Source organism: Pholis gunnellus (genome assembly GCF_910591455.1).
Source record: "Pholis gunnellus genome assembly, chromosome: 1".
Lineage (NCBI taxonomy): Eukaryota > Metazoa > Chordata > Actinopteri > Perciformes > Pholidae > Pholis > Pholis gunnellus.
In genome coordinates this window covers 27,377,973-27,404,181 of record NC_136528.1, presented here as the reverse complement: position 1 = coordinate 27,404,181, position 26,209 = coordinate 27,377,973, and the positions used below count along the sequence as shown (strand labels likewise).

General features: G+C 43.0%; 1 protein-coding gene across 1 annotated transcript in view; it reads right to left on the bottom strand.

The window, feature by feature from the left end:
* Positions 1-26,209, bottom strand: part of itfg1 (integrin alpha FG-GAP repeat containing 1) — a 125,211-nt gene that overhangs the window by 49,441 nt on the left and 49,561 nt on the right. Inside the window, exon 10 of the mRNA XM_079162496.1 lies at positions 19,318-19,469. Within this exon, the coding sequence (XP_079018622.1) occupies positions 19,318-19,469 (152 nt within the window). The remainder of the gene's footprint in view (positions 1-19,317; positions 19,470-26,209) is intronic.

The following is a 26,209-nucleotide window of genomic DNA, read 5'->3' as shown; positions in this document are numbered from 1 at the left end:
GCACTGGGAGGAGGGGAGGGGCGGGGCCTGGACTAACTGACTTTGGCTGTGATTATACATATACTAGCTGGAGGTTTGGTGAAAGGTCATTCTGTGTAATCCATCAATACAGCATATGCACTAGCCCCTTCTTCCCTCCTCATTAGGCTCAACACAGCCCCCACTGAATGAGACCAGTTGTCACTGAGGACCTGCCGCTGCAGCACCTATTGGCCAAGACACACTCCTAATGGTGAGCCCTGATTGGCTCACCGGCAGATAATCAGGTCTCCAGCTGTAGCAAATTATCGCAATTTTCCAGGGACAGCACGTGTGTGTGTTTGTGTGTGTGTGTGTGTGTGTGTGTTTTACCCATCTTGTGGGGACATACATCTAATTATAGTCACATTGTGGGCACTGGCCTTCCTTTTGGGGACAAACTTGGGGACAAAATGCCCCATAACTTAAATCATTACATTTTTGGGTGAACACTTTGTGTAAGGTGAGGCTAAGGGTCAAGATTAGGTGGATAGGGGTTATGGTAAGTCTCCAAAAAATCAATGCCAAGTCCCCAAAAGTTGTGAAAACACAACTGGGAGTGTGAGAGTGTGTGTGCAGATAGAAATGTAGCTGTTTCAAAGTTTCAGGCTGAACTCGATTGTTATCGCACGCACGCACGCACGCACGCACTTGCATGTGTGAGTGAAAAACAACAGTTGTGAAAAATGATTTGGTTGCACTGCGCTAATTGGTTAAACTCTGAGGCCTAATACTCTGTTAATGACACTTCTATCTCTCCTCTCTTTTGTATAATTAGCAAAGAACAACGTAAAAAACATCCAGTTAGCCGTAGCTAACCCGCAGATCGTACCAGTTGTTGCCTAATACACGTTAATTCTGTGAGTAGCTTGATGACAGGCCAAAAGAAAACTTGGCATTTGCCAGGTTTTGGTGCTCTCTGCAAGCTCAGCCAAAGTTGATTTGGGAGGGAAGAAAGTCCACTCTGTAACAGCACTCCTGTGTTTTTGCTACAAGACCAAAAGAGTTCAGGAGTCACATTCTCCCGGTGAAGTTTCTCTTCATATCAATGATTTAAGATTATAATAGTTAAAGGACTACTTTTTGATTCTTCATTCACCGTGGACGCATGCGATATAAACTGAATACAGTTTTCTTCAAGAATTCAAGGCATCGCGGGTGAGTGATTGACAGACAAATGGTATTCCTTTAAGATGTGCCACAATTAGCAGACATGTTATGCTGCTAGGTATGTATTGTTATACTATTTAAATACCATGTGTACTGAGCATCTTGCAAAATTATTTTGCGTTGACTTTTCAGATTTTATCTTGAGTGGGCAGCTGTGTCATCTAAGTGAATGTAATTATTGGATTGGACTTGGTATCATTGGATACCCAATTGCCAAAGGATTCAAATTGGGAATCGGGCCAAAATAACTTTATATTTAGCTACAAAAATAAATACATAAAACAAATAAACTCCGAAACTGCGAAAACAAACAAACTAACTAAAATATATATATATATATATATATATATATAATAATTAAACTTAAGAGTTTTTTATCGTAACAAAATGTTCTTATTCTCCTGTGATTAAGCAACAGTGAGCAACGTCAGTTCACTTTTAATTTTTATTATATTGTGATGTCAGCTTGAAAAAGAAAAATCTGGGATAAAAAATATGATGAAAACAGCACATTTGAATAAAATGGAGCTTTTAGAGGAAGATAAATGTGCACTTTCAGCCCGTGTCTGCACTGATGTCAGCGCGTGTGTGTGTGTGTGTGCGTGTGTGTGTGTGCGCCTGGGGGCTTTCGATTATTGTGTGAACCCCGTGTCAGCGTCGACGAGTGAGTTGGTGTGTGGGCCTGCGGGGACTCCTCCACCGTTCCTACCTCTACCCGCCTCCCTTCTAATTGGCCTGCAGAGAGGCTGACCGCTGATCACACCGATGACCCCTCTCTCCCTCCACCTCAGACGCTCCCAGAGTTCCCCCGCTGTCCACCTTCACCGTTACCTATCTGTGCACTCATCCCTCCATCTCCCTACTCATCTGCCTCAAGCTGTGAGGCTACACCAACATGGTCACCTCCTTCTTGATGTGCCTTCTTTCCTTTTCTTTCTTATTTCCTCTTATCCACTCATCTACTATCCCCCTCCACTTCCCTCCTATTTCTTTCCCTTTGTTGCCTACCAATCAGGACACTGAGGACTCTTTTAAAACTCCTACCAGCAGTGTGTTATTTCTGCAGTGTGTGATGTGGGTGCATTCGATAATGCTCTTTTGAGTTTTAATGATGGAAGCAACACAGCGGCAGACTCGTCTCTTCTTCTTTCCTTGACAACATGACCTACCATCCCTCTCCCAACTCTCTTCTCTATCCTCCTACCACTTCACAAACCCTCCGGCTCTTGATGAAAAGCCTTTCAGATTGTATTTAATCTAGTTCACCTATTGAATTAATAGATTTTTGCGTCAAAAGAACAGAACTGCACAGTTTTCACTTTTCTCTGGTTTACTGTATTCATGTCATCATTTTAAATAATGTTCTAATATTTTCGGAGGAAAATAAAATAAAGTTTTATAGTTTAACATCTGTTGCACAGGCTTTGAGCGAGGATGTCATGCTTCATGACAACCGGTTATGATTACTTGTCTTTTAGTCCCTTTATAAGACCGTAGACTGTTTGGTAAAGGCTCTTTTCAGTAAATCACTTTATAAAATGTGCTCAATACGTACTTACGTGGACGGCAGAAAACAGCTTACAACTTAACGACACCAAGACGGAGGTTCTAGTTATTGCGCCAGATGAGTTTGTCCCTATGATCAAGCAGAGTATCGGTCCACTCTCCTCTGCTGCCCATTGAAACCTACGCAATCTAGGGATTTTCTTTGATCGATCAATGTTAAGCAGCTGTCCAGATCATGTTTCTTCCACCTTAGAAATATCAGTAAACTGAGATCTGTAGCATCAACAGCTGAACTAGAGATGATCATTCACGCATTAACTACTGTAACACACTTTTCTCATCACTCAGTGTATCTGCTCTTAACCGCTTGCAGGTCATCCAAAACGCTGTAAATAGACGGTCTCACATAACCCCCATACTCCGATCTCTTCACTGGCTCCCTGTAGCATTTAGGATACACTTCAAAATTCTCCCTCTCATTTACAGAGCACTACACGGTCAGGCTCCTACGTATGTAGCTGATCTACTTCACCCCTATTCACCCGCCCGCGCTCTCAGGTCAAACGTTTTAGGTCTTCTGTCTGTCCCACGCACTCGCCTTAAGACCCGTGGTGACCGAGCTTTTGACGCAGTAGCACTGAGGCTGTGGAATGCTCTGCCTGCACCCCTACGCTTTCAGAAATCAGCTCAAAACTCACCTTTTTAGACTGGCGTCTGGGTAAAACCCATGTCCTAGCCCTGCTTTTAAACCATTTTTTAATTTTGTATTTTTTGTGTGTATGTAAATGATTGGCCCTATGGTCACATTGTGTTTTTTATGTTTGTAATTCTGCCCTGTTAAGCACTTTGTGACATATGTCTGTAAAAAGCGCTTTATAAATACATTTTACTTACTTACTTACTTGTATACGTATACAATATATATTGCTTCCATACTGAGCCGGCGGCTTGCAGCTAACGGTGCTAAAAGCACAAACAATGTAAACAACAGTGCTGACAGAGCTAAAAGTGTTTACCTCAACCCACCTGAGGACGCCGTTGGTTGGGGGGGGGGGGGGGGGCGGCGATTAGCTAGCCGGTGCGGCACAACGACACTCACATGCACTAAAAGCGCTCGCGCAAGTGACCCCTTGTCGCAGGGTGCATGTCTGTGAGTTGGGAGCATTTCAGGTTAAGAGTGATTTTACCTTCACAGAAGGTTTACCCATTTTACACATAAAAAGGTCAGCCACGATGAATACTACTCGAAAGTTACCGATTGTGTCATCTCAGTGATTTTCTAAAAACTTTTCCAAATCTAATTTACCTCACTCACCTTTCCTAAAATCCCTTCTCCCAAGTTAAAAGAAATTAAATATTAAATCACTCGCTTTTTAACAGTTTAGATTAGTAGTTAACGTTCATCTAACAAACCCTGTCAACACACACACACACACACACCAGCTTACACTGGTAAGCACCAGCTGTAATGACTCAGGCTTAAACAAGACGATTTAACAACAAGTCACCAAACTATTGACAGACTGACAGTCAGAGAGACACAGAGACTGACAGAAGGAGAGAATGGGATGTGGACGAAAGATGACCGAAGGGAAGGAGTGGGCCAGTCCACTCAGACGAAGTGACGGCGATATGTCGTCGAGCGACTCACGGCAAGACACACAATCGAACCCAAAGTACGTCCTTTGGTAGTGTCACCGTTCTGAACGAGCCACCTGCCATCACTCGCTCCCTCTTTCACCCCTCACTCCGTCGTGTTACAAAGTCAGCTGTCTTGTGAGCCTGTCCTTACTTGTCTTTTTGTTCACAAGATTACAAAACAACAACCCAGGAAATGAGCTTGTTTCCCAATGACGTAAAACAAGATTTTCATTAGAAAAGACAATCTCGATGTGTAAAACAATCAAATTTAAGTCTTGCATTCATTCCCCTTCCGTCACTTTTCTTAAGAGTTGCCACCAACTGCAAATCCACATGTATTGCAATTCAGATTAAGCCTAGATTAGTGTTGTTAGCCTGCCAATAAACCCCGGCTGGGAAACAATACAATCTTGCATAATCTCTGAATGCTAGAGGAGCCGAGTTCGTGGGTGGAAGTGTGAGAGAGATCAATGCTTAAGTCTGGGTGTGAATTTGGGCAATGGGCTTGAAGTCCCCATCTGTCATTGCTGTACAGCAACCCCAGAGGCCTGCACACTGGCTCTGCTAATGTCTCCACAGGAATATTGTTCCAAAATGACTGACTAAGCTTCTGATACCATTAGAGACAGCATGTGGACAACCATGGGAGTAAAAAAAAGAAAAGAAAAGAAGACATGTTTTCAGTTCTGCTGGATTATGTTGGGTAATCCAGCTTTTCCCTGTATGGCGCTGCTTTTTAGGAATCAAAGCTGATTGCACATTTGGTCACTGATGTCAACTGTATGTACACACTGATACCAGACGGACTTTGACACATTAAAATGAAGACATTGGTCTTCCACTATTGGACTGACTTTCCTGGTATTTTGTATAGACATTCATGGTCTCCAGAGGATGAATTGTTCCTTGGCACAGCCTCACAGGGCAGCCAGTGTAGTCTTGTTGCACTTCCCTCCTCACAGATAACCTATCAATCAAGCTCTTGTACTGTGCCCTTTCCCGTTGACTTTTCTTTTGTGGGTTCTGCTTTGTTCTTTGTTTGTCACTGCTCAGGCTAACCGGCTGGTTAAATCCATTCCAAATAACATGGACAAATAATACCGGCTGGCACGCTGCACTGTGATTAATTCAGAGACCTATCAGACACTGGGTGCTGAGAGAGGTTAATGGAAGCCATCACAGAACCTGGATATCGATTGAATAACTGCTGTGTTATATCAACCCATGACAGAGGACCAGAGATGTATTCATGTGGCCACACTGGAGATTATAACTTCAAAGAAAAATGCGCTTGCTGTTAAATGAAGCACACATACAAACACCTCCGCAGACCTTCGCTGTAATAGCATTGCACACTCACAATGTGGCATAATGACATTCTTTTAAAGTAATCATCAAATGGCAAACCCCCACTTTAATTATGCTATCATTGAACAGCTCCCTAGAAAGCCACTTCATTGTATTTGTTTAGGAAATCATGTGAGGCCAAACCAGCCGCCCACCAACGGAGGAGAAAATATAGTGCGAGAGTAGCGAGGCAAACGCCTCGCGCTACTCCAGTTCCCAACCCCGGTATTAGCAACAGAACCGGGAGACCAACGCAGCTACCCTGCTCCCAACACACACAGAAGGATGGATTTTAAATGGCATTGCCTAGCAACAGCCAGCTAAGCTCTAGGCAGCTGCTCGGTCGGGCTGCATACTGATGGACACACACACACACACACACACACACACACACACACACGCTGAGAGCAACACAAAACTTAATGTGATGAAATCTCATCCAGGCATCGAAAAAGGTGAAGCGCAGTGAGCTTTACGTAACCGAGAAACATTAATTGATGCTCCGCTGCACGTGAGTGAGCACAGAATGAGGTGTTGTCTTGACTTTAACTTCATCTCCGAGCTCATCACATTTCATCTGAACTCAAGCGCTGATGTAGACGTCACAACAAGTTCCCTGCTGTGACTTTCTACTATCATATCTGCAGTCCATCACCAAGAGACTAATGAGGAGGTATTATGTACTTCATTTTCTGCTTGTTGATGCAAACCACCACTTAGATCGGTGCAAACACTCGTCTAATTCGAAGTGTCTTACAATTGTTTGTGACTAGTTTTCTATTGTTGATTTCAATAACTAAGAACCCCTTTACACCTTGCATTGGAATATGTTTCGTCTGCGGAATGTAGATATGATTAAACCGGATTACATTTACACCTGGTATTAATTTGTGTCTCCAGTGTCCACATGGAGATCCGATCACGTTCCGGGTGCGTTTGCACCTGTACATTCATGTGGTTCAATCCGATCACCCAAGAGGCATTTTGATGGAATGTGCAATCCGGTCTAGAGGTCGCAATACGCTTTATCAACAAGTGCTCATCAAGGCGAAGCCCGGTGGTAGTGCCATACAGAATCATGATCGTATCATCAAAGACTGTGTGTCCGCCATCGTTAACGATTTTCCCGGTATATTCAAGAGATGATTACGCCAACGGCAGCATTGTTTGTCCGCTGCAGTGACAGTTAGCGGCGACAAATGTGTTTGTTTCTAGCTAATTAATGATCTTGAGTTTGTCTCATGAAAAAAAAAAAAGCAATATAAATTGCAATAACATTACTAATGAGAAACATTTACAATTACAAATTTTGCCCCAAAATGTTCAACTCAACGGTGGACAAACCTGATCTGATAGTTTAAACTTTTCTCCTGCTCCAAAAGACATTCAATGGCACGAGACAGAGGAGACGAGGACGGAGAGGTTGGTTGTGATTTTGCTGCGCAACAACCTTCAAGCAGAGGTTAACTACAATATTCTGTTACTGGCAGACACTCACTGACCTATAGCCTGGAGAGTTCGACGCATGGATGGGTGCATGTGCTTCGTTCACGCTAGTGTGTGTGCCATATCTTCCTCCGGCTATTCCTGTCTTGTGGACTCGCACCCCTTTCCAAAGACACTTGTGACATCTGACGGTGCATTTGCGATGAACAAGAATGGTTCCGGTCGCCGATGACAGTAATCACCAGCAATACGTGGTGTAGGACATGGCGGTGTGCTGCCATGTAGCGGTGTGACATCAACAGAACAGAAATCACTTGAGTTCAGCGGTTTCCATCTGTGACCTCATTTTGTATTCCAGAAATAGCTCCCTCTCACCACTTACTGCTACATGCATGGCTACATGTCTCTCACTCACACACACACACACACACACACACACACACACACACACACACACACACACACACACACACACACACACACACACACACACACACACACACACACACACACACACACACACACACACACACACAGGCGGAGCAGCCAGGTGGAGTGTGACATTTAGACCATTCCTCCTGCGATAGGGGGCTCTTATGAAGCTGGGGTGGACCATTTCAACATCAAACACTCACAGCCAGCAGGGTGCTCCGTCTCCCTGAGGGCAGTCGATGACTGGAGAAAGAGAGAGTGCGTGTGCGTGTGTGTGTGTGTGTGTGTGTTTTCTAGCTCAGTACAGAGAGCGGCTGGGCTGCCGGCTGCTCTGACAGACAACCACAGTGCCTGTAAAAATAGTCCGGTAGCCGAAGCCACATCTGCGTTGCGCTCTTTGCTACGAGGAACCGACACTTTTCTCACCGTCATCCCAGCGGAGGGCTGTAAAAAGCTGCAGGAGCTTAGTGCTCCATCAACATCATGACATTACTAGCTCAATTTAATAAGGATGGGGATACAGGAAGTTCTACGAAGCACTTTTACACGATGCCGATTTCTTTTCGGAGAAAGAAAATTCGCCGCCAAGACCACATTTTGTGCCGATGTGGAAATCAAATGTTTTGTTCAGATAACGACTAGTTGCATTAGCTGCATGCAGTGCCTCATCAGCGCTACAGTCCTGGAAGACGTCGCACAAACCACATAATTCAGCTAAAGTGCCTCCACTCTTGAGTCCTAGCTACTCAAATTGCTACTAGCACTGCTGGGAACGCGAGATCATCACATTTGTTTCATTGTTCAAATCAAGGGCAGGCTGCTGCTCATCACGTCTGTGATTGGCTGGTAAACAGTGCATGTCACATTTCCTCATGCAAAACACGTATGATTTTATTTACTGTCGTAGGCTGATTTTGGTGCAGAGCTTCAGAAGAAGTTTGGCAATGTTTCTGAGTACATTTAAGATGCAATAGGCAATGCATTTGCAGAACTACGCTTCATTTTCATCCAAAATGCCAAGTTTAATGGTTATCAACGAGTGACATTTCACCATTTGTGTCTTGTTATTCACTTACTAACCCAGTGGTTCTCAAACTTTTTCTGTCACGCCCCACTTTGGAGGAAGAAAAATGTTCATGCCCCACTGCCCCAATGAAATTGTAACAAAATGGTCCATGTTTAACTTTTATTGAAATAACATTTTGTGACTCCTCCATCTGTGCTTCAAATAATAGAATAAAGAAAATTGCATCACTGTCAAGTAAACCAGATTGCTCCATCAGACAAAAACAAATAAAATGTGCAATCACTTTGTTAGAACAATGCAAATAAAGTTCTATCTGTGCAAGAAATAACTCATATTTGGCAAATAGCTTATTGTGGCTGCAATTAACCTGTTTTGCACTGAATATCGTTTCAAGATAATAACAATAAAGTGCAACCTGTGAAAAACTAAACAAAACAAGTCCAAATATTTGGCAATAAAGAGTTTTACTGAGTTTTACACCGCCTATCTTTTCAAAACAACAATAACGTTTAACCTGTGCAAAACAAAACAACATGAGTGCAGATATGTGTGAGCCATCAGGTTGTATCAGTATCAGTGGCTGCAATGAGCTGCTTTCCACTACACATCTTTTTAAAACGGGGTTGCAGACTTGATACGGCCACTCTCAATTCATGCTCAATGTTGAGCTTAGATCTGTATTTTGTTTTGAAGGGGCAACAGCAGAAGAGCTGATCCCACAGAGGTAGGATGTGGTGAAGGGAAGCACACTAAGCTACACATGTGAGTTGCCAAGAATCTTGGCCGTTACACATGCGCAAGCGTAACCTGTATACGGCGTAACGTAAGTACAGGCATTTCGCCATGTATTTATTAATGACTTAGTTTTATGTCCATGTACTTTGTAGTTTTGTAATATGTGAAATACTGTACAAATGCATCTGACTGAACATGTGACATTATTGATAGGGTGTTTTTTCAGCGTTAATACACCTTGGTTCAAGGCTAAAATGACGGGAAACGTTGAGAAAAGAACTGCACATAACATGGTATGAAGCATATTTGGAAGACCAACACTAGTGCGGTTATAAGCCTGCCCTACACTAATCTAATTGGTTCAGGAAATACTCAAATAATCAGACCGTTCTCCTGCGCTGACACAACACAACCGTAGTGAGGACACAGCGGGTCTGGCACTAAAAGACTGAGAAGATTGGAAAACTTTACACACATACCTAGGTTTGCAACCTCTGTGATGCTATTTTTAGTACATCAGCTGCTTTTATTCATTTGTTGATCCATTTAAATGTTACTCACTCGCTACAGTATTTATATTTTTGACTCACAGGACAGCATGTTATCAGTATCCGTCGCTGACACGCCTCCATGCGTTAACAGCTTAGTTGCTCCAATTGTCGAATCATTTAGACTCTGAGCAGTGTCAGTGTCCCGTCCCAATTAACAAAACATGTACTTAGTATCAGCGTCGAAGAGAAGACAGCGCGTAGCCTCACGAAGGGGATAATCGTAGCTTCTTAAAAAAGGAAAGTCGCACCGCTCTGAACCGCAGCAGAGGTGGAAGTAAACTTCAAATTTTTTACGGTGAGCTCTTCATTAACGGCCGGCGAGGACGCCCACGCGTCAAATACCACTTTCACTACAATAGATTAGAACTAACTGGTTGAAATCATAGAATTTCTTGTTCCATCGTGTAGATTCCCTATTGTGCAGCCGCACGCTCAGAAAGTGGAAAGAAAGGAAGAAAGGAAGCAATTACGAGAGAAAGAAACGGACAACGGAGCCCCATTATACTAATATCTATTTTGAAGTCAACAAGTATTCCTCAGTGCTGACTGAGTTTGAATAAGTAGACCCCGATGCAGTCGGACGACTGATCCCCCAAACAAGGTGACGATTCATCCATTGAGGGAGTTCTCCTCTCTGTCTCCCTGCACTTCAAGCAGCATCCTCCACAGACATTAACAGTATTTCTCACACACACACACACACACACACACACACACACCCCTAAAACCTAAACATTATTGAATTATTTTTTCAAAGCAAATTGTTGAGCAAAGAAGGGGCCATTGTCTTCATGCTGAATGGCGTCGGTTGCGTGTTTCCATGGAGGAAGCGTTTCTGGAGGCAAGACGAGGGCTTTGATGTACACAATGAGGGAGCGAGGGAGGGAACGTGCGCATGCCGGTTTCTCTCCTGCGCGTCTCTAGACTTACAATGCGAGGACAGGCAAGTGGTCGATATCTTGCTCAAAGACTTTTTGCCGCTGTGCCTCCGAGTAGTATACGTGAATCCTACAGAGACAATATTATCAGACGTGTCGAGGTGTTGAAAAAAAACTGGAATTCATCACAGCAAATCTCAAACGGAAGAGCTGTTGATGGGGCAATGTGCATTTTTGGGGATCAAATCTCTATCAGTACAGCAGATATGCGCAACGCACCCGTTGAAAAAGTCAAGTCAACTTCTGTCACAGTTAAACAGCAAAAGCGTCCTTGATGATTCTGCACAGATCGTGCGTGGAGAAATCCACAAGAGACGGACAAACTGTAGCCTCATGCACAAAAATCACTTTTGCTCAAACCAGAAACTCCATAGTACTTTCTATTTATGTGTGTGTGTGTGTGCATGTGCGACAGGTCGCATTAAATCATTATTTTTTCCTCTGACGGAGAGAGCAAGAGGGAGGCAGCGCTGCTAACTGCTGCCCACGCCACACTCTTCACTTTAATAGAAACAGCAAACACTCCACACACCTCATTATCAGAGGAGACTTCAGCACTTCTAGACAACAGCAACAAAACAACTGGCGTAAACATGTCCACCACCACTACGCATTGAATATTGACACAAGCAAAAGAAAAACGGTTGAGGGCTGGTCACACCTCACCACCTCCGTCCACACACACACACACAAAGTACACAAAAAAAAGGAGGATTTTCTGGAGGACATAATGTTTTAGTGTCACTGTGAAGTGATGGCAGTGAGGCAATGAACTCAAGAAACTCAGTTTCTTCTAATGTATGAAGGCACTGAGACTGTATCATTTAGAAGTGATAATCACAGTATTTGAGCAGGTGGGAAAAATGTGCAATTGTGTTTAATATTTCAGCCGCAATCCTGGTCCAAACGGAAAAGATGAATGTCTACGTTTGAATATGATCTTATCTTATTTCAATTAATTTACTTAGCGTGACAAAATTACATATTTATTGCTGGACTTTCACCCAGGAGTCCGCTATTCACATCCAGAGTGAGACTAAAAGTCAATGTTGACATTTTGTCAGGTCGGTCTTTAGTCGTGTGAACAGTTAGTATTGTCAGTCCCCTGAGTCACGAGTCACTCTGTAGTGACTTCAGCCGTGTTTACGTCAACTACAATCTTTTCCAAAACCTAACTAAGTGGTTTTGTTGCCTAAACTTCCTGTGAGGACAGAAGTTTATTTTGAAAATACATTATGCATGTAACAAGCGTATAGATACTAGAGGGGTACATAGAGAGTTTAAAGCTCAGGGTCGCTCACCAAGCTTCGGTATTCAACGGGTTGGGAGTGTTTGCCAGAAGTCAACGTGGACTTTGTTTGTCACGTAACTTCCGTACTTGAGTAACAACACTAAGCAGTACCATAGTTATTTTAACCCAAAGCACTTTTCCTAACCCTAACCTAATAGTTGTGTTGCCTAAACACCAGGGGCGCACTGATCGCTTGTGTTGCATTTGTAGGAAAATGTGAGAAAACTATCACGCGAACCGTTGCATGAGGTACTCGCTGAGATACTCAGATGAGGGGCGGTATAATCTAATGAAGCCAAATCTGTTTGGCTTGTAGAATCAAATGTTTTCTGATCTCGGCAGCCCACAAAAAACTGGACAGGTTGTCTTATTTCACAGTAATAAATTGTCAGGTGCTCCAGATACCTGAATGCATGTGCACGAGCCAGTGATTCCATAGCCACATGAATATCCATGGCAAACAGAGGGGAAATTAAGGATTTTCCAAAAATATCACAAATACCCCACATTATCTATGGACCACATGGGCAAAATATTCCCCATCTTGGTAATCAAGATGATTTTTATATATCTGGCAATATAGAAAATATAAAAAACTTCAATATAGCGATTTATACATTATTGATTTACTTTAATTATTCGTCCCTTATGAGACAACAAGGCAGTCCTAGAAAGAAGTACGACAAGCATTAAATTAATGAATTATTCTTTCCTCAATGACACTTCGAAGTGACAAAAATCGATTGCAGCTGCTAGGAAGCCTGATGGAGAAAAAGCAGTTCCCCTTTATATTCTAGCTGTTTGATTTATAGCCATAAAGGAAACATGTACTAATCTTAAGATTCTCGAATGAATCGGTTCTATCTGCAGCGATATGACCGTGACACCTCTGAAGAAGGGCATGAGCAGGTCATTGCCATGCTGTGTCGATGCTCACTGACTAGCACACTTTGAAAATTGTCAGTTTGAAGGTTTCATATGGTGGGAGTGACAGACGAGGGAAATATTTTCTGGAAGCTGGTTGCCTCTTGCTGTTGTATCCCTGAGGCAAAAGCAACACATGCACCTTTTACAGGAATCATTCTTGCTAAAAGGTATAATATGTAACATTTCCCCATTAAAATGTCTAGAAATGACTAGACCTATGTTATACATTTTGTTGAGTTGGTTCTAACAATGTTCAAAACGCAGAGAAATCTGTAATTCGACACAAGGAAACGGTGCGTGTACCCTTTACCTCCTTTAGTTGCTCTACCTTTCAGGGAAACACTGGAAACACCAGATTATACGTCAGAGTGAGAAAGGAAGTTGACGAGCCTTTCTATTTTGCATTGCCTGTATTCCTCACTCCTCATGCTAACAGACAATTATTCATAGCATTTTGCTGAGTGTCGTTAAAGCTGTCCCCATGAAAGCGCAAATGTACGGGTGGACCGAACAACCCAGAAAGAGAAGAGGTAAAATAAGCGTAAATATTGGTGCGGCATTTCCAAGATGGAGAGAGCTTTGCTACAAGCTAGGACTACAGAGAGACCCAAGTAAGCAAGCTAACGTTACTTAGCTAACGTTACATTAGCTAACGTTACAATAGCTAACGTTACATTAGCTAACGTTACAATAGCTAACGTTACTTAGCTAACGTTACATTAGCTAACGTTACTTAGCTAATGTTACATTAGCTAACGTTACATTAGCTAACGTTACTTAGCTAACGTTACTTGGTTAACGTTACTTAGTAGTTAAACGTGAATGAACGTAACGCAAATTAAACTTTAATGATTCATGCCGTATAGATTTTCGTCAGCAATGGTGGTTGTTAAACAGTGAAGACAACAACTTCCCATGATCCCAGCTGCTTCAGGTCTTTTTCAAAGCCAGTGATTTGTCATTGCGCATGTGCCCAAGTGGGCAACCATGTATCAATGGCCCATTGTAACGTTGGTCTCATCTGGCCAGTGGCCTTCTGCTAAGGTCATAAATCACTGTGGATGATGACAACTTTGAAAAAGCCTCAGATCTGTGGTCTTGCTAATCTGGCTGAAAGGGAGGCAGCCTGGAAGGTTGTTTTTCAATCGCTTGAGAAACACATTCTGGCGTGTACACATGTAATTATAGCTAAGTTGCTATAGGCTGATAACACATTGACCTATGCGCCGTTTAATCAGTGCATGGATGTGATAACGTGAAAAACATGATTACTGCTGAGCATAATGCCGTTCTATAAGACCTGGTAGCTAACACATACCTCAAACACAAGCAGAGTGTGTGAAGAGCAGTCAACGTTGTTCCCACAAAGCACTGATATTTACTGGTGTATCTACAAGACACTAAAACAGCAGGTGATACATTCTACATTCTATAATTACAGCTGTATGTCATTTGTCATCTAAAGCTTTTGTCTAAGGGACACTGCTCTGCAGCAATATTTATAATAATAAAAAAAAATTGTTCCTGATATGCATTTGTGGCTGCTACGGGAAAGGTAAAGGTATGATCTACTGCCGGCTTATGTGCGCACATTACTTACTTTCTGTGGTAGCTAAGCACAGACCAAGAAACAGTCTGCAACAAACTATCAAATCTAAATCTACAACAATCTCCTGATTTTTGGGTATTTTCTGTCACCGTACTTGCGTTCCCTGTACCTGCACTACAGCGGCACAAACGTCCACTGTTAAACGCCGCTGCACATGACGGTTGGTTGTGATATCTTAACATTAATATGAGTTGAAGTCCCACCTTGTTCTATTCTATGACTGTCAACAGCTCGTGGGCTGCAACTCATCAGCCAGCGGAGACTGGGAGGACGAGGACATCAGGCAGGTGATTCACGTTCTATTTTTTTCTCCACTATCACTTTGACGGTTTTCTGTAATCCAGCAAAGCAGTGACGCTACTAATCCAATGATCTATTGTTAAAAAAATCATATCTATTATGAATTGGATTGAAATTGCAATGTTGATTGTGATGTACTGTAGCTTTAATGCTTTCTTGGGTACCTCTGAGTGCATAAAAAGGGCTTGAAAGGCACTTGTACAGCATGATTTTACTGCTGGACAATTATATTTTGAATTAAATGATGAGGGGAAATATTCTAATTGTCTATGGGATTCATGACAAAGAACACAATACTGATATTTAGCAAAATAATAAAATTGCTGCATGAATAAAACCTTCCAGAACGAAGAGGCGTTTTCCAGCTTCCTTGATGTCAAACTTAACATATATAACACCTATATGCATATATTGTACATATAACATGAACAACACTCTGTGCCGTGTATGGCAAACCTCAACCTAGAACATGCCATGAGAAACAGTTCTACTTAGCAGACGCCAGTAGAGGGAAAATAAAAATAAAAAAAGCAGATGAATAGTCAGACGGCTCTGCCGTCTTGAGTCTTGCCTGGAGAGAGTTAAGAATCGGGATCATCAGCGGTGAATGTTACGCAGAGCCGCGCTGTGTCATCTGCACCTGAAAGAACTACACTTTATCATCAGGCTTTCCTGCAGAAACTTTCTCACACTGATGTAAGATAACAAAAAGGAAAGACACAAAAAATAGAAATCCTCTTTTTTTTCTGTTTTGTTTCTTTTTCAGAGACTGTATCTCGGTCTCTCTTTCATTGTGTCGCCTCCTGTCTCCTCAACATCCCCAAAGCTTGCTGAAACACCTATAGGATCTCCTTTCAGCAGTGAGCGAGAGCCCTGCAGTCTTTGTTGTGATCTGTGTGTGTGTGACAGAGCGAGAGAGTCTGGAGGCACAGTCTGTCCTTCGACCCGGATATAACGTGGACCCCCGAGGAGTGCAATTTTAGGAGCTACCGATGGAAATTACAACGCCACACAGACATGAAAACATGAACGCACACGGACGCGTACAGGCACCCTGAAGCCGTCTGGCAGCTCCTAATGGCTACGTTTCCACACAGCCTGCAAATGGATTATCTAATGCTTTAACATGTTTACAAGGACGGGGTAATAGCTTTGCAGTTTCATGTCGATGAGATTATCCATAACTTGGAAATGTAAGAAAAATGTATGCATTACTTCTGCCTACTGCCGACTGATTGCATCCAACACAGCTACACTTAAACAGTAAGCGATGTGATGGATGCTTCTGGCCACATCGACAGCATGTATTTGATAAACAGAAAAGCTGAGTCGTTAGTATGAGCACGAGAACAAACTATGTGCCACTTAAAGAAATTCAAACTGCAAATGTGTCAATAGGCATTTCAATTTAAGTACACACGCTAAAAACTGTTGGCACAAGCATTATTCCTCCAACACGGAGAGCACTGCAATGAGCGGTGTGCAGTCCACTGTTTTCCTTCAGGATCGCTGGGTTCCTGCTGGACAAATGATCAAATTATGATCCTCTGAATAAGACCAGTGGACGAAGCGAGACGGAGAGTCGCTGACAGGCGGGGAAGGCGAGGTGTTCAATTTACAAGTCTGTCTACTTCTAGTTGTTGACCTGTGGCTGTAAGAACGAGATCACAGCGCTGAAGAGTTTGAAGGGTGTCAGGGTCACCCTTAGGGACCGGTTGAGCCCCCCCCCCCCGGTAGACCAAGAACATGCTGAGGAGGTTTTGTATCTCATTTGGCCTTAGAAAAATGTGGCAGCCCCCATGAAGAGCTGGAGGTCGTGACTGGGAAGAAGGACTCTCGCTGCCTCCTCCCCCAGGTCCAAGTGGCAGAAACTGGATGGATGGTTGACCCAAATACATTGTCGGTATGTTGTGCGGTCTAATAAATAGTAAAATAAGTTGGACAATCAGCGGAAAAAGAGTGAGAGAGATAAATATTTCCTTCTGAGGTAATATCACTGGTTTTGTCAAAGCCACGCCTCACAAACTTGATATCACAAAATGACCTCAGGCGTCCGTAACTGACTATTTATTCCTTCTCATTGTTCCACCGATTCCGCCCGATTACTCTCATCTCTCACCCTCCCTTCCCATTTTGAAATCGGCATTAATTTCGCTGGGGGGAGGAGGAGTGACACCGACTGGCAGGACTTTTGTCTGAAAAGCCGCTATAAATAACCGCTTGGAAGGAAGAAGGAGTAGAGAGACGGAGAGCAAAGAGAGAGAGACAGAGAGAGAAACAGGGGAGAGGGCTGGAGTGTTAAAATAGATCAGATGTGGGCTGTGCACACATTCGGTAAGCAGAGGGCATTTGCTTAGAGCTGCTGAATCCAGAAAGCAGGCGAGTAGACAGGACGCATTTGATAAATCGTCTGAACGAAAACAAAAACAAAGCATGTCCCATCGCTCAAAGATGAGTCCTGGAAGCTTGTGCCTTTACTCGAAGGGAGGGGTGCAGCGTTGACTTGTGGGAGCACTACTGAACTTAAACAACACAGAGAGAGTTTGGGGTTTACGTGCCTTGCTCTGGGGCACGTCAGCGGTAGTTCTTATAGATATTCGACACACTTCTCTAACCTTTTAACCTATAACCCTGACCTCTTGTCATCTCTTCATCCTTCCTCCTGATGATGATGACGACGGTTTTAAAAAGGGACAGACTGTATCGGGGAGCACTTCTGCAATTACGTCCATGGACCAGTGTGGGATTACAATGCTCCGGCTTAAAATGAGAAAAGAAAATGTAAGGAGAGGGGGGTTAAAAATATATATGTGGGGGGGGGGGGGGCTATAGCTTGTGTGATTACAGCCGCTGAGACAGAAGTCATTTCTAGATGAGGGCGACTGCAAAGGGTTAAGCCCGACAGGACTTACTGCTGATTACAAAGAGAAAGTAGGGTTCACATTTATATATATATATATTACCCAACATCTTACTATTCCCAAAACCAGCATTAAAAAAACACACACACCCGAAACAATCAGTATGCATAGACAATCACAGCCATGACCCCTTCAGCTATCTTATCTTCATCTCTGAGTCCAGATAATCCACACACACACACACACACACACACACACACACACACACACACACACACACACACACACACACACACACACACACACACACACACACACACACACACACACACACACACACACACACACACAGTGACTTTTAGAAGGACTGGCTTATCAGATGCCTTGTCCAAGAGCTGAAGAACACGCTCACCTTAGCGGTTTTCTCCCACTCCGTTCTCTAGTAAACCGGATGGTAATCACGTCTTCATTATGCCACAATGTCACGCATTGCGCCGTGCAAAACATTTCAAAGCTTCGTTTCCTGCCGTCAACGACTGTTTTGCTCTGTGTCATGAATGTCAAAGAGTCAGCAATCACCTTAATTTATGCCCGATTTACACTTCAGCTGATATCTTATGGTTTATTAATGAGAGAAGATTTTAATTAATCAACTTTTCAAAACTTCTGTGCTTTGAATATATTGCTATCCAGAGAGTAAGAAAGCTGTTTCTCAAAGGTTGTAATCTTAACTGCAGAAACCATTTTGAAAAACACTTAAATTAAACATATTTTCTTTTACCTATGTGCATCAGCATTAAAATGTATATTCATAATGTGTTGCATTTATTTAAATCATCATCATCCACTTTGTTTGATCATTCATATCAACAGGGTGACATATTTCCTCCCCCCTCAGCAGGAGAACAAGTACAGTCCTTTCATGAGTAAATCCATCCTCGTGTGGTGTCTCAGAAAAGAGAAGGAAAATCTAGTTTTGAAGCTAAACAGATTTACATAAGCCATTTAAGTACGCATCTTGAGTTATTAGGTTCCAATCAATCTGGAATACTATAGTTAGTATAATCTCATCAAAACGTGGACTGTTACACGACACATCCGAACGTGGGCGACAAATGAAGCGAGCGTTTGTGGGCAATGAGGCGATATGGATTCGCATGAAATCCGTGATTCATTCACGAGTAATAACAAAGCAACCGCCGTATACATGTGACTGTGTGCTACATGTGCAGTCCCTGGACATCCTGAAACAGCGGGCCTCTGCACCGATGAAGTGAGGCACAGCACTGAAACCATTAGTTGGAGTGGGGTTCAGGGACCCCTGCCAAGCAAGGATTAGCTTCATTTCAGAAATATCTCATTAATTTACTCGACGTTACCTTAAAGAAGGTCCCAGAGGAAGCGAAGCCCACGCTACCTACCTTGTGTGTGTGTACCAACCGAAAGGATTGATGATGTCTCAACCTTTTGCACGCAAGTGTTTTTTTCTTCAGAACACCAAACAAAGATCTGTCCTACCTGCCGCTGGTGTTGCGGAGGACCACCAGGGCGTCAGGGAAGCCGTCCAGGTTGTAGTCCCCGAAGTGCAGGGCCAGGGGTTGGCTGGGTTTCTCTGGCACAAAGCTCCAAATCGTTTCCCTCCACTGGAAGTCCAACAGCACTGGCACCCACTGCAACAGTCCGAAAACAAAATCACACATCAAATCGGAGTTATTAACCAATACAACGCCGGACCCAATAATAAAAGAGTGAAAGTACAGGAGGGGGAAAGATAAAAGAGAAACAGCAGACATTCAGGCTCATTCTTACTCTTAAATGTCACTGTAATGGATTTTCATAATTGTGTTGTTGCTACTTCTTTAGAAAGTAGTATCAACATTTTGAAAGGGAATACTAATAACAATAATAAACGGTATTTGTACAGCACCTGTCGTACAAGAAATGCAGCTCAATGCTTCACAATGAGGTGAAATATGAGAATGAACATACAAACAGGGAAAATAAGATGGAATTGAGATGAAATAGAATGCATAACATGGAGAATACAACCCACTGAATGATAATAACAATAAAATCAGTACCCATACAGTATTTTCAGAATGCACATAAACCGCAAAGAACACTGCAGCAGCACCATCAGGTCTCCACTCTCTTCTTCTCTGTTCTTATTTTTTGCTCCATCGTTGGTTTGAATTTTCAGGACAAGTCAAGTATTTTGCCTCGAGTTCACTCTCTACCAGCGGTGAAAAGAAGGCGAATTATTCCATTATTATGAAGAACAATTCCCAAGCAAACAAATTTGACGTGAAGGCCACTAAACTGTTTTCTCTTCACCTGACCATCATTTTTTGGCTGCAACGTTGTTTTCACACCGGCATAGTAATGCATGTTTTGGCAGTGCTTTTCCATCAGGCGTCTTTTGGCAGGTAGACACAAATATTACAAAATACAAAAGATAAGCGCACAAAGACGAAATAACCCCACATTCAATATAAATCGGTCTAGACCTAGACTTGGATATTTCTGGCACTTCACGTCTGGGGGTTGTAAGAAAGTGGTGGAAGTAAACTTTAAAGTTAGGCGACTAAACGCTACAACACGTTATCCAGGTTTCACCACCGCCGCTTCTTCCATACGGACAAACAACTTGTACTGTGCTTGCATCATGGGCTCAGATCACAATCGCTCAAGGCATGACGTGGGTTTTCGAATGTAACGGTAATCCCACAACATGTAAATTTGACTTAAGCTACGACGAGCTAAAAAAAGAAAATTTTTTATACTACTAACAAATGCTTGCCTCAGTGGATGAGAGCAATGATCCGGGGGTCTCACAGGAGCTGCCAAAAACAGCTCCAAAATGACTTTGTGAAACACTTCGCATTGAAGTCACATAACAATATGATTGAAGTTCAATCCTAGATCGGCCACCGAACAGCAATCTCTATCCTCGTAGTGCCTTGAGAGTAAACTCGGTCTCCAGCAACACTTTGAGGAAAGCATTTAGTCGAGAGGTAAAAAAAGAAATCACATTATTTGCTAGAATAGACTTGTATATGCTCAATTTAGCAAGTCCTCAGCATGGGTCCCAAAACGAAGCCGAGTAGAAAGAGCAACACGTGACTGAACCAATCTGAACCGAGCAGAAGGAACCAGTCTGAAAGGGATTCATACCAATAACTAAATTCAACCTCACTATAAATTGTCATTTGGTCTAATAATAAACTACAGAGAATGAGCTGTCGCCTTTAGTGCCATTCTCTTTACACATCAGACCGCGGCACTGAACGACCTTTTTAACAAGGCATCTTTCCCTCATCTCCACAATTCAAATGCCAAGGTAGTAGGGCCCTCAAGGAGGCCTTGCTGCAATACTGCTACTGACTGATGTCTCTGTAACTAGTCAAACTAAAGAGGCGCTCATAGTAAACAGCTTTAAAAAAACACAAACGCAGCACGCCAGAGACGGTGTCGAGATTATTACTACCGCTCTCTTCATATGACTGAGCGGCCGCATCAACACGCACCCGTTTAAGCCATTTATTGTCTTAAACGTAATTCTCTCTTCCGATAAATGCTGGTCACGGAATGCATCGTCATCCCTAACCCTTTACCCAAACTCCCATCAGGACACAACAAACATTCTGAATCCCCATTCATTACAGGACGCTCAGTTTGGTATGTGAGTTGTTTCAGACAGGTGTTGATTCAACTGTACGCTCTATATAATGAGGCTGCATTAAGTGTGTGGTGCTGTTGAACTGTATTGCATTGCACACAAGAGGTGTTTCTATTAGTCTACCTTCATTGACATAAATAATAAACATCAATATCAGTATTGGCTTAAAATAAATCCAGTACTAGCCAGGCTATAATTCCAGTGGAGTTAGATAGCTGGCTCTGGTTTTATACATTCATGGAGAGCATACATTACACTAAATGACCAGTTCAGATGCATTGGTATGCGTGTGTGTGTATGAGTGTGGATACTATAAAGGCATTGGGCCAGATGCTGGAGGTTTAAACTATTCATGAATGTTAAACAGAGAGAGCAGGTGAGGGGGAGAGTCACCGGAGAGACACTCACCAGAACTGCCGCTACTGTAATTGCTCTTAATACGACCAGCATGTCTGATAAAGACAACCGCGGCCTACAAGCAATTAGTGTGAAATATATCACCCAGGCCGTGATGTCACTGAACAAAGGTACTGATGCACTGTTTTAAAACACACTGACGAAAATACAAAAAAAGTATAAATGAGCATAGTCAGCAACCCCACATCACTACTGCCTTTCCTCTTCTCATTCAACAACACCATTTAGAGATCATTTCTTATTTCATTTGCCTTATAACATAAGATTTAGTTTCATCAAACGTAAAGAAGCGGTTTATACCGATTTATCAATTGCACCAATTACACAAGTAGTAAAAAGTGTTGTACCTGCATAACTAGAGAGAGAATTACTAAGGATCAAATGTGGTGTTCAATCTAATTTACTTTTTATGATGTTCTATTTTGAAAGGCAGCACCTTTTAATATTACATTAACCTTCTATTCACCTTCATTAGAAACAGTGCAGTTGAGGCCCGTATGTTTTCGAGACGGAGTCACTCGGACTGGCCGACTGCAGTGAGTGGAGGACGACAGTAATTATGCTCCTCTACATGCGGTGCAGATGGCGTCATAAAAGCAGGGGAGTGATAAAGCCAGGTTGAATATTTTTCAGGATAAGAGTCAGCTGGGAGCCCAGTCAAGCTCTCATTAAATGACCGCTGAGTGATGTCGCGATGCGGTTTAAGAGGCTGACGGCCTGCCATATGGGCGTAAAGCTTGGCTTGATTATTGCCGTCCAGAGTGGATGGGAGTGCTGGAAATGACCACTGTGCAGTGGCTGGCAGAGAGAAGTAAAAGAGAGAGAGAGAGAGAGACACACACAGACAGACAGACAGACAGACAGAGAGAGAGAGAGAGAGAGACAGAGAGAGACAGACAGAGAGAGACACACACAGACAGACAGACAGACAGAGAGACACAGAGAGAGACAGACAGACACAGAGAGAGAGAGAGAGAGAGAGACACAGAGAGAGAGAGAGAGAGAGAGAGAGAGAGAGAGAGAGAGAGAGAGAGAGAGACAGACAGACAGACAGACAGACAGACAGACAGACAGAGAGAGAGGGAGAGGCTGCTGCCAGTAAACACAATGTGGCGGTATACTATCCCACACACAAACACATTTGGGCACATTTAAAGAGGTGGAACCATTATTCTGCTGTAAAAAGAAATAAACAGGTGGGGAGTGATAGAAATGGTTAAAATGAGAGAAAGGTGCGTTTTTAAAAAGGTGCTCCATCCTCAATCTTTTTCTTTCTTTTTTTTGTGGGGGGGGTTAGACCATGAGGCAAATTAATTCACTGCCGAGTTATTATCTTCACGCTGGACTCCTTCAGTCTGCGCTCAGAGGACAGAGTGCGGCCTTCGCTGGTCGCCGGCCTTATCATCAGGCCGCTGTGCTGGCGTTGGCCCCGAGGCAATCAGAGCACTGTCTGTTGTTTCTCTTCTAGCGCTGATTAGAGGAGGCGAGAGGAAGAGCGTGGAGAATACCAACGGCATCTAGTCAACACTGCGGGAAAACAAAAATGCAGACGCGCGCTTAGAATGACTGTGACGCGCCGGGTTCAAGAGAGTCATCTGTGGGCTCTGTGGTGGCTGATGATTTAAATGGAGATGAGATTTTAATATATAAATGAACGTTCATTATCTACAGGCAGTCTGAAGGGAGAGCAGATGTTGATGGAAAAGTAAAATAAAGAAAGCTAGAATGAAGAGACTAAAAAAGACACAAGTATGCACATTTTTATCCACAAAATCCTTGAAATATGAATATATGAATATGATATAGATACTTAATCAAGCAGTATTCATTAGTTCAAGATTAAGCCTGCCATATAAGTAATTAATTAAACACGCCAGACCTGCATTATCGTGGCTGTCTCGTTTCCTGGCAGAAAGCGTGATTGTCTCTCAAACATACACCTAAGTCCACTGATGTGTGAGGATTATACTGTGCGAGGACGAGCTACAGTAATTGGGGTACATTAGAAGACGGTATCACAGAGCTCAACGGCAAAAGCGGAAGTCAGTAGTTTTCAGAGGGGGTACAAATAATGTACGTCATTTTATTTTTCCTCAGCAAGACGAGGCGGCGTTCCCCCGTTTGTTTTTATTGCTCAGCAGCATTGTGTGGGGAATTGGGAGGAAATCATAAGGACCTCTGTGAGGATATTAAAGGTTGTAATCTAATCAAATCCTTTTTTATTTGAGAAGCTACAATGGATAGTCAGCCTGACAGAGGGGCTCCTTAAATAAATCATGAGGCAGTTACTCCTTCCTCTGGGCTGTGCAAGATTTGACATTGAATCACTAAATATAACAGAGTATTTAAATAATGTCAAGTGTGTGTCTTTGTGGAATAATCCGTACTCCTGGCGTCGAACCAGTCAAACACAGCGCTCCTAAGTCTAAATAACTCCATACTGACATTCGCTGGTTCAAATGTCAACATATTATCACGAATTGAGTTTGTGTGTGGTTTTTTGTGTATGTGTGTATCAAAATGACCTCGTTAATGGAGATGATGATGATGATGGGATTTGTGCTCGCGAGGTAATCTGATACCTTTAATGGCAGTGAGGGGAAGTATCCCGCATACAAATAGCTTTTTATCAAGCAGCGGGAACACACAGCCCGTGTACAGACGGCGTATTGTGGCGTTCTGCGCGCACGCACGCACGCACCTACACACACACACACACACACACACACACACACACACACACAGCATGGAAGCATGCATATTGACACGCACATGAAAACAAGCAGGGGGCACAAACACAGGCTCCCCCCGACATGAAATCGTTCTCCTGGCTTTGCTGATGACTAAAGTGAAAAAAGGCGACGGCACGCTTGCAGATTCCCATTGATTCGACTTGGCGGAGGGAGCTCCCGCTTCATTAGGCCAAGAAATTAAAATGTGGGTGGCCTGCGGCGGAGGTGGTGGTGGGGTTTACGAGGTGATGCGGGGAGGTGCTGTAACATCGACAGACAACGAGGCTGTCTGAGGCAATAAAATGTTCAAAAACAACACACAAAAAACCAGGCGTGTAATGAAGCAATGGGTTTTATGATGCCGGCGATATAATGACTGTAATGCTTATCACATTAGAACTGGCACTGAAAGACAGCATGGGACTGAGCAGTGGAGGAGTGGGAGGGAGAAGCACATGACTACTGCATGGCAAAGTAAAAGTTAGATGAGTAGTGCTGCAGTATACTCATGGGAGCGTGGCGTTGATTATGTACGTTATGGTAGTGTTTAGGTGATGAAATGTCTGAAATATTTAACCTAGAAGATAATTAGAAGAACATAACATTTGAGAATTTAAACAGAGAAAAGCAGAAATGTATGGAAATCATGACTGACTTTCTAGATTGGACTGAATCGGTGTGTTTGACATCCCACAAAGGATTTTGTTGTGTGTGATGTTTAATGGCTTTATGTCTTGATGCTAAACTAAGCTACCTTACTGGCTCACCTGATTTATTACCTCAGTAAACATTGTAAACATGAGTTTATGGTCTCAATCGCTCATTTCAAGTTTTCTTTAATACAGCATGATGTTCCTTTAGTAACTTATGGTCCCATGTAAAGTAATATAGATCACTTTCGTTCAGTTGGTTGCAAAAAAGCCAAGATGGCGACGGCCAGAACGCCAAAGTCGAGGCTTCAAAACAAAGGTCCACGAACCAATGGGTGACGCCACGATGACTACGTCCACTTCGTATATACAGTCTATGTTAGATACTGAGGAAAATAAACATCGGCTGTGAAATAGCAGGGTTTTTGATGTAAATTGGAGCAATCTGGCACACGCTTTACGCATCTTAATTGCCTCCATGAGCTGTGTTTCACAGCCGCTGTTCCTGCAACTGCAGACCGTTTTGGTAAGCAGGTCAAACTACAATAACCTCCCATTGTTTTCAGAACACCAACGTGCACCTGAACCTCACACCTCACGCAGTATCTTCCTCTGCACCCTGCTCTCAACTCTCACTGCCTAAATATGCAGCTACATTGCAACATAGAAGTGTATGATTTCCCTTTGACGGGGTTCAATGAGCACAACTAAACTTCTCTGAATCGACTCTAACTAGTAATACAAGGCAGCTGGGGGAGGTGGTAGTCCTTTCACTGCCAACATAAGCAAACACTATAAATGAAAAGCTTGATTTATGCTTGCTGCATCTGAGAAGGTCTGAGTGTCGACATCACACCATAAGGTACGGTTCTTTGCGAAGTTCCGTGAGTATAAAAGATCCAAACGTCTCCTCGTTACTAGTAACGTAGATG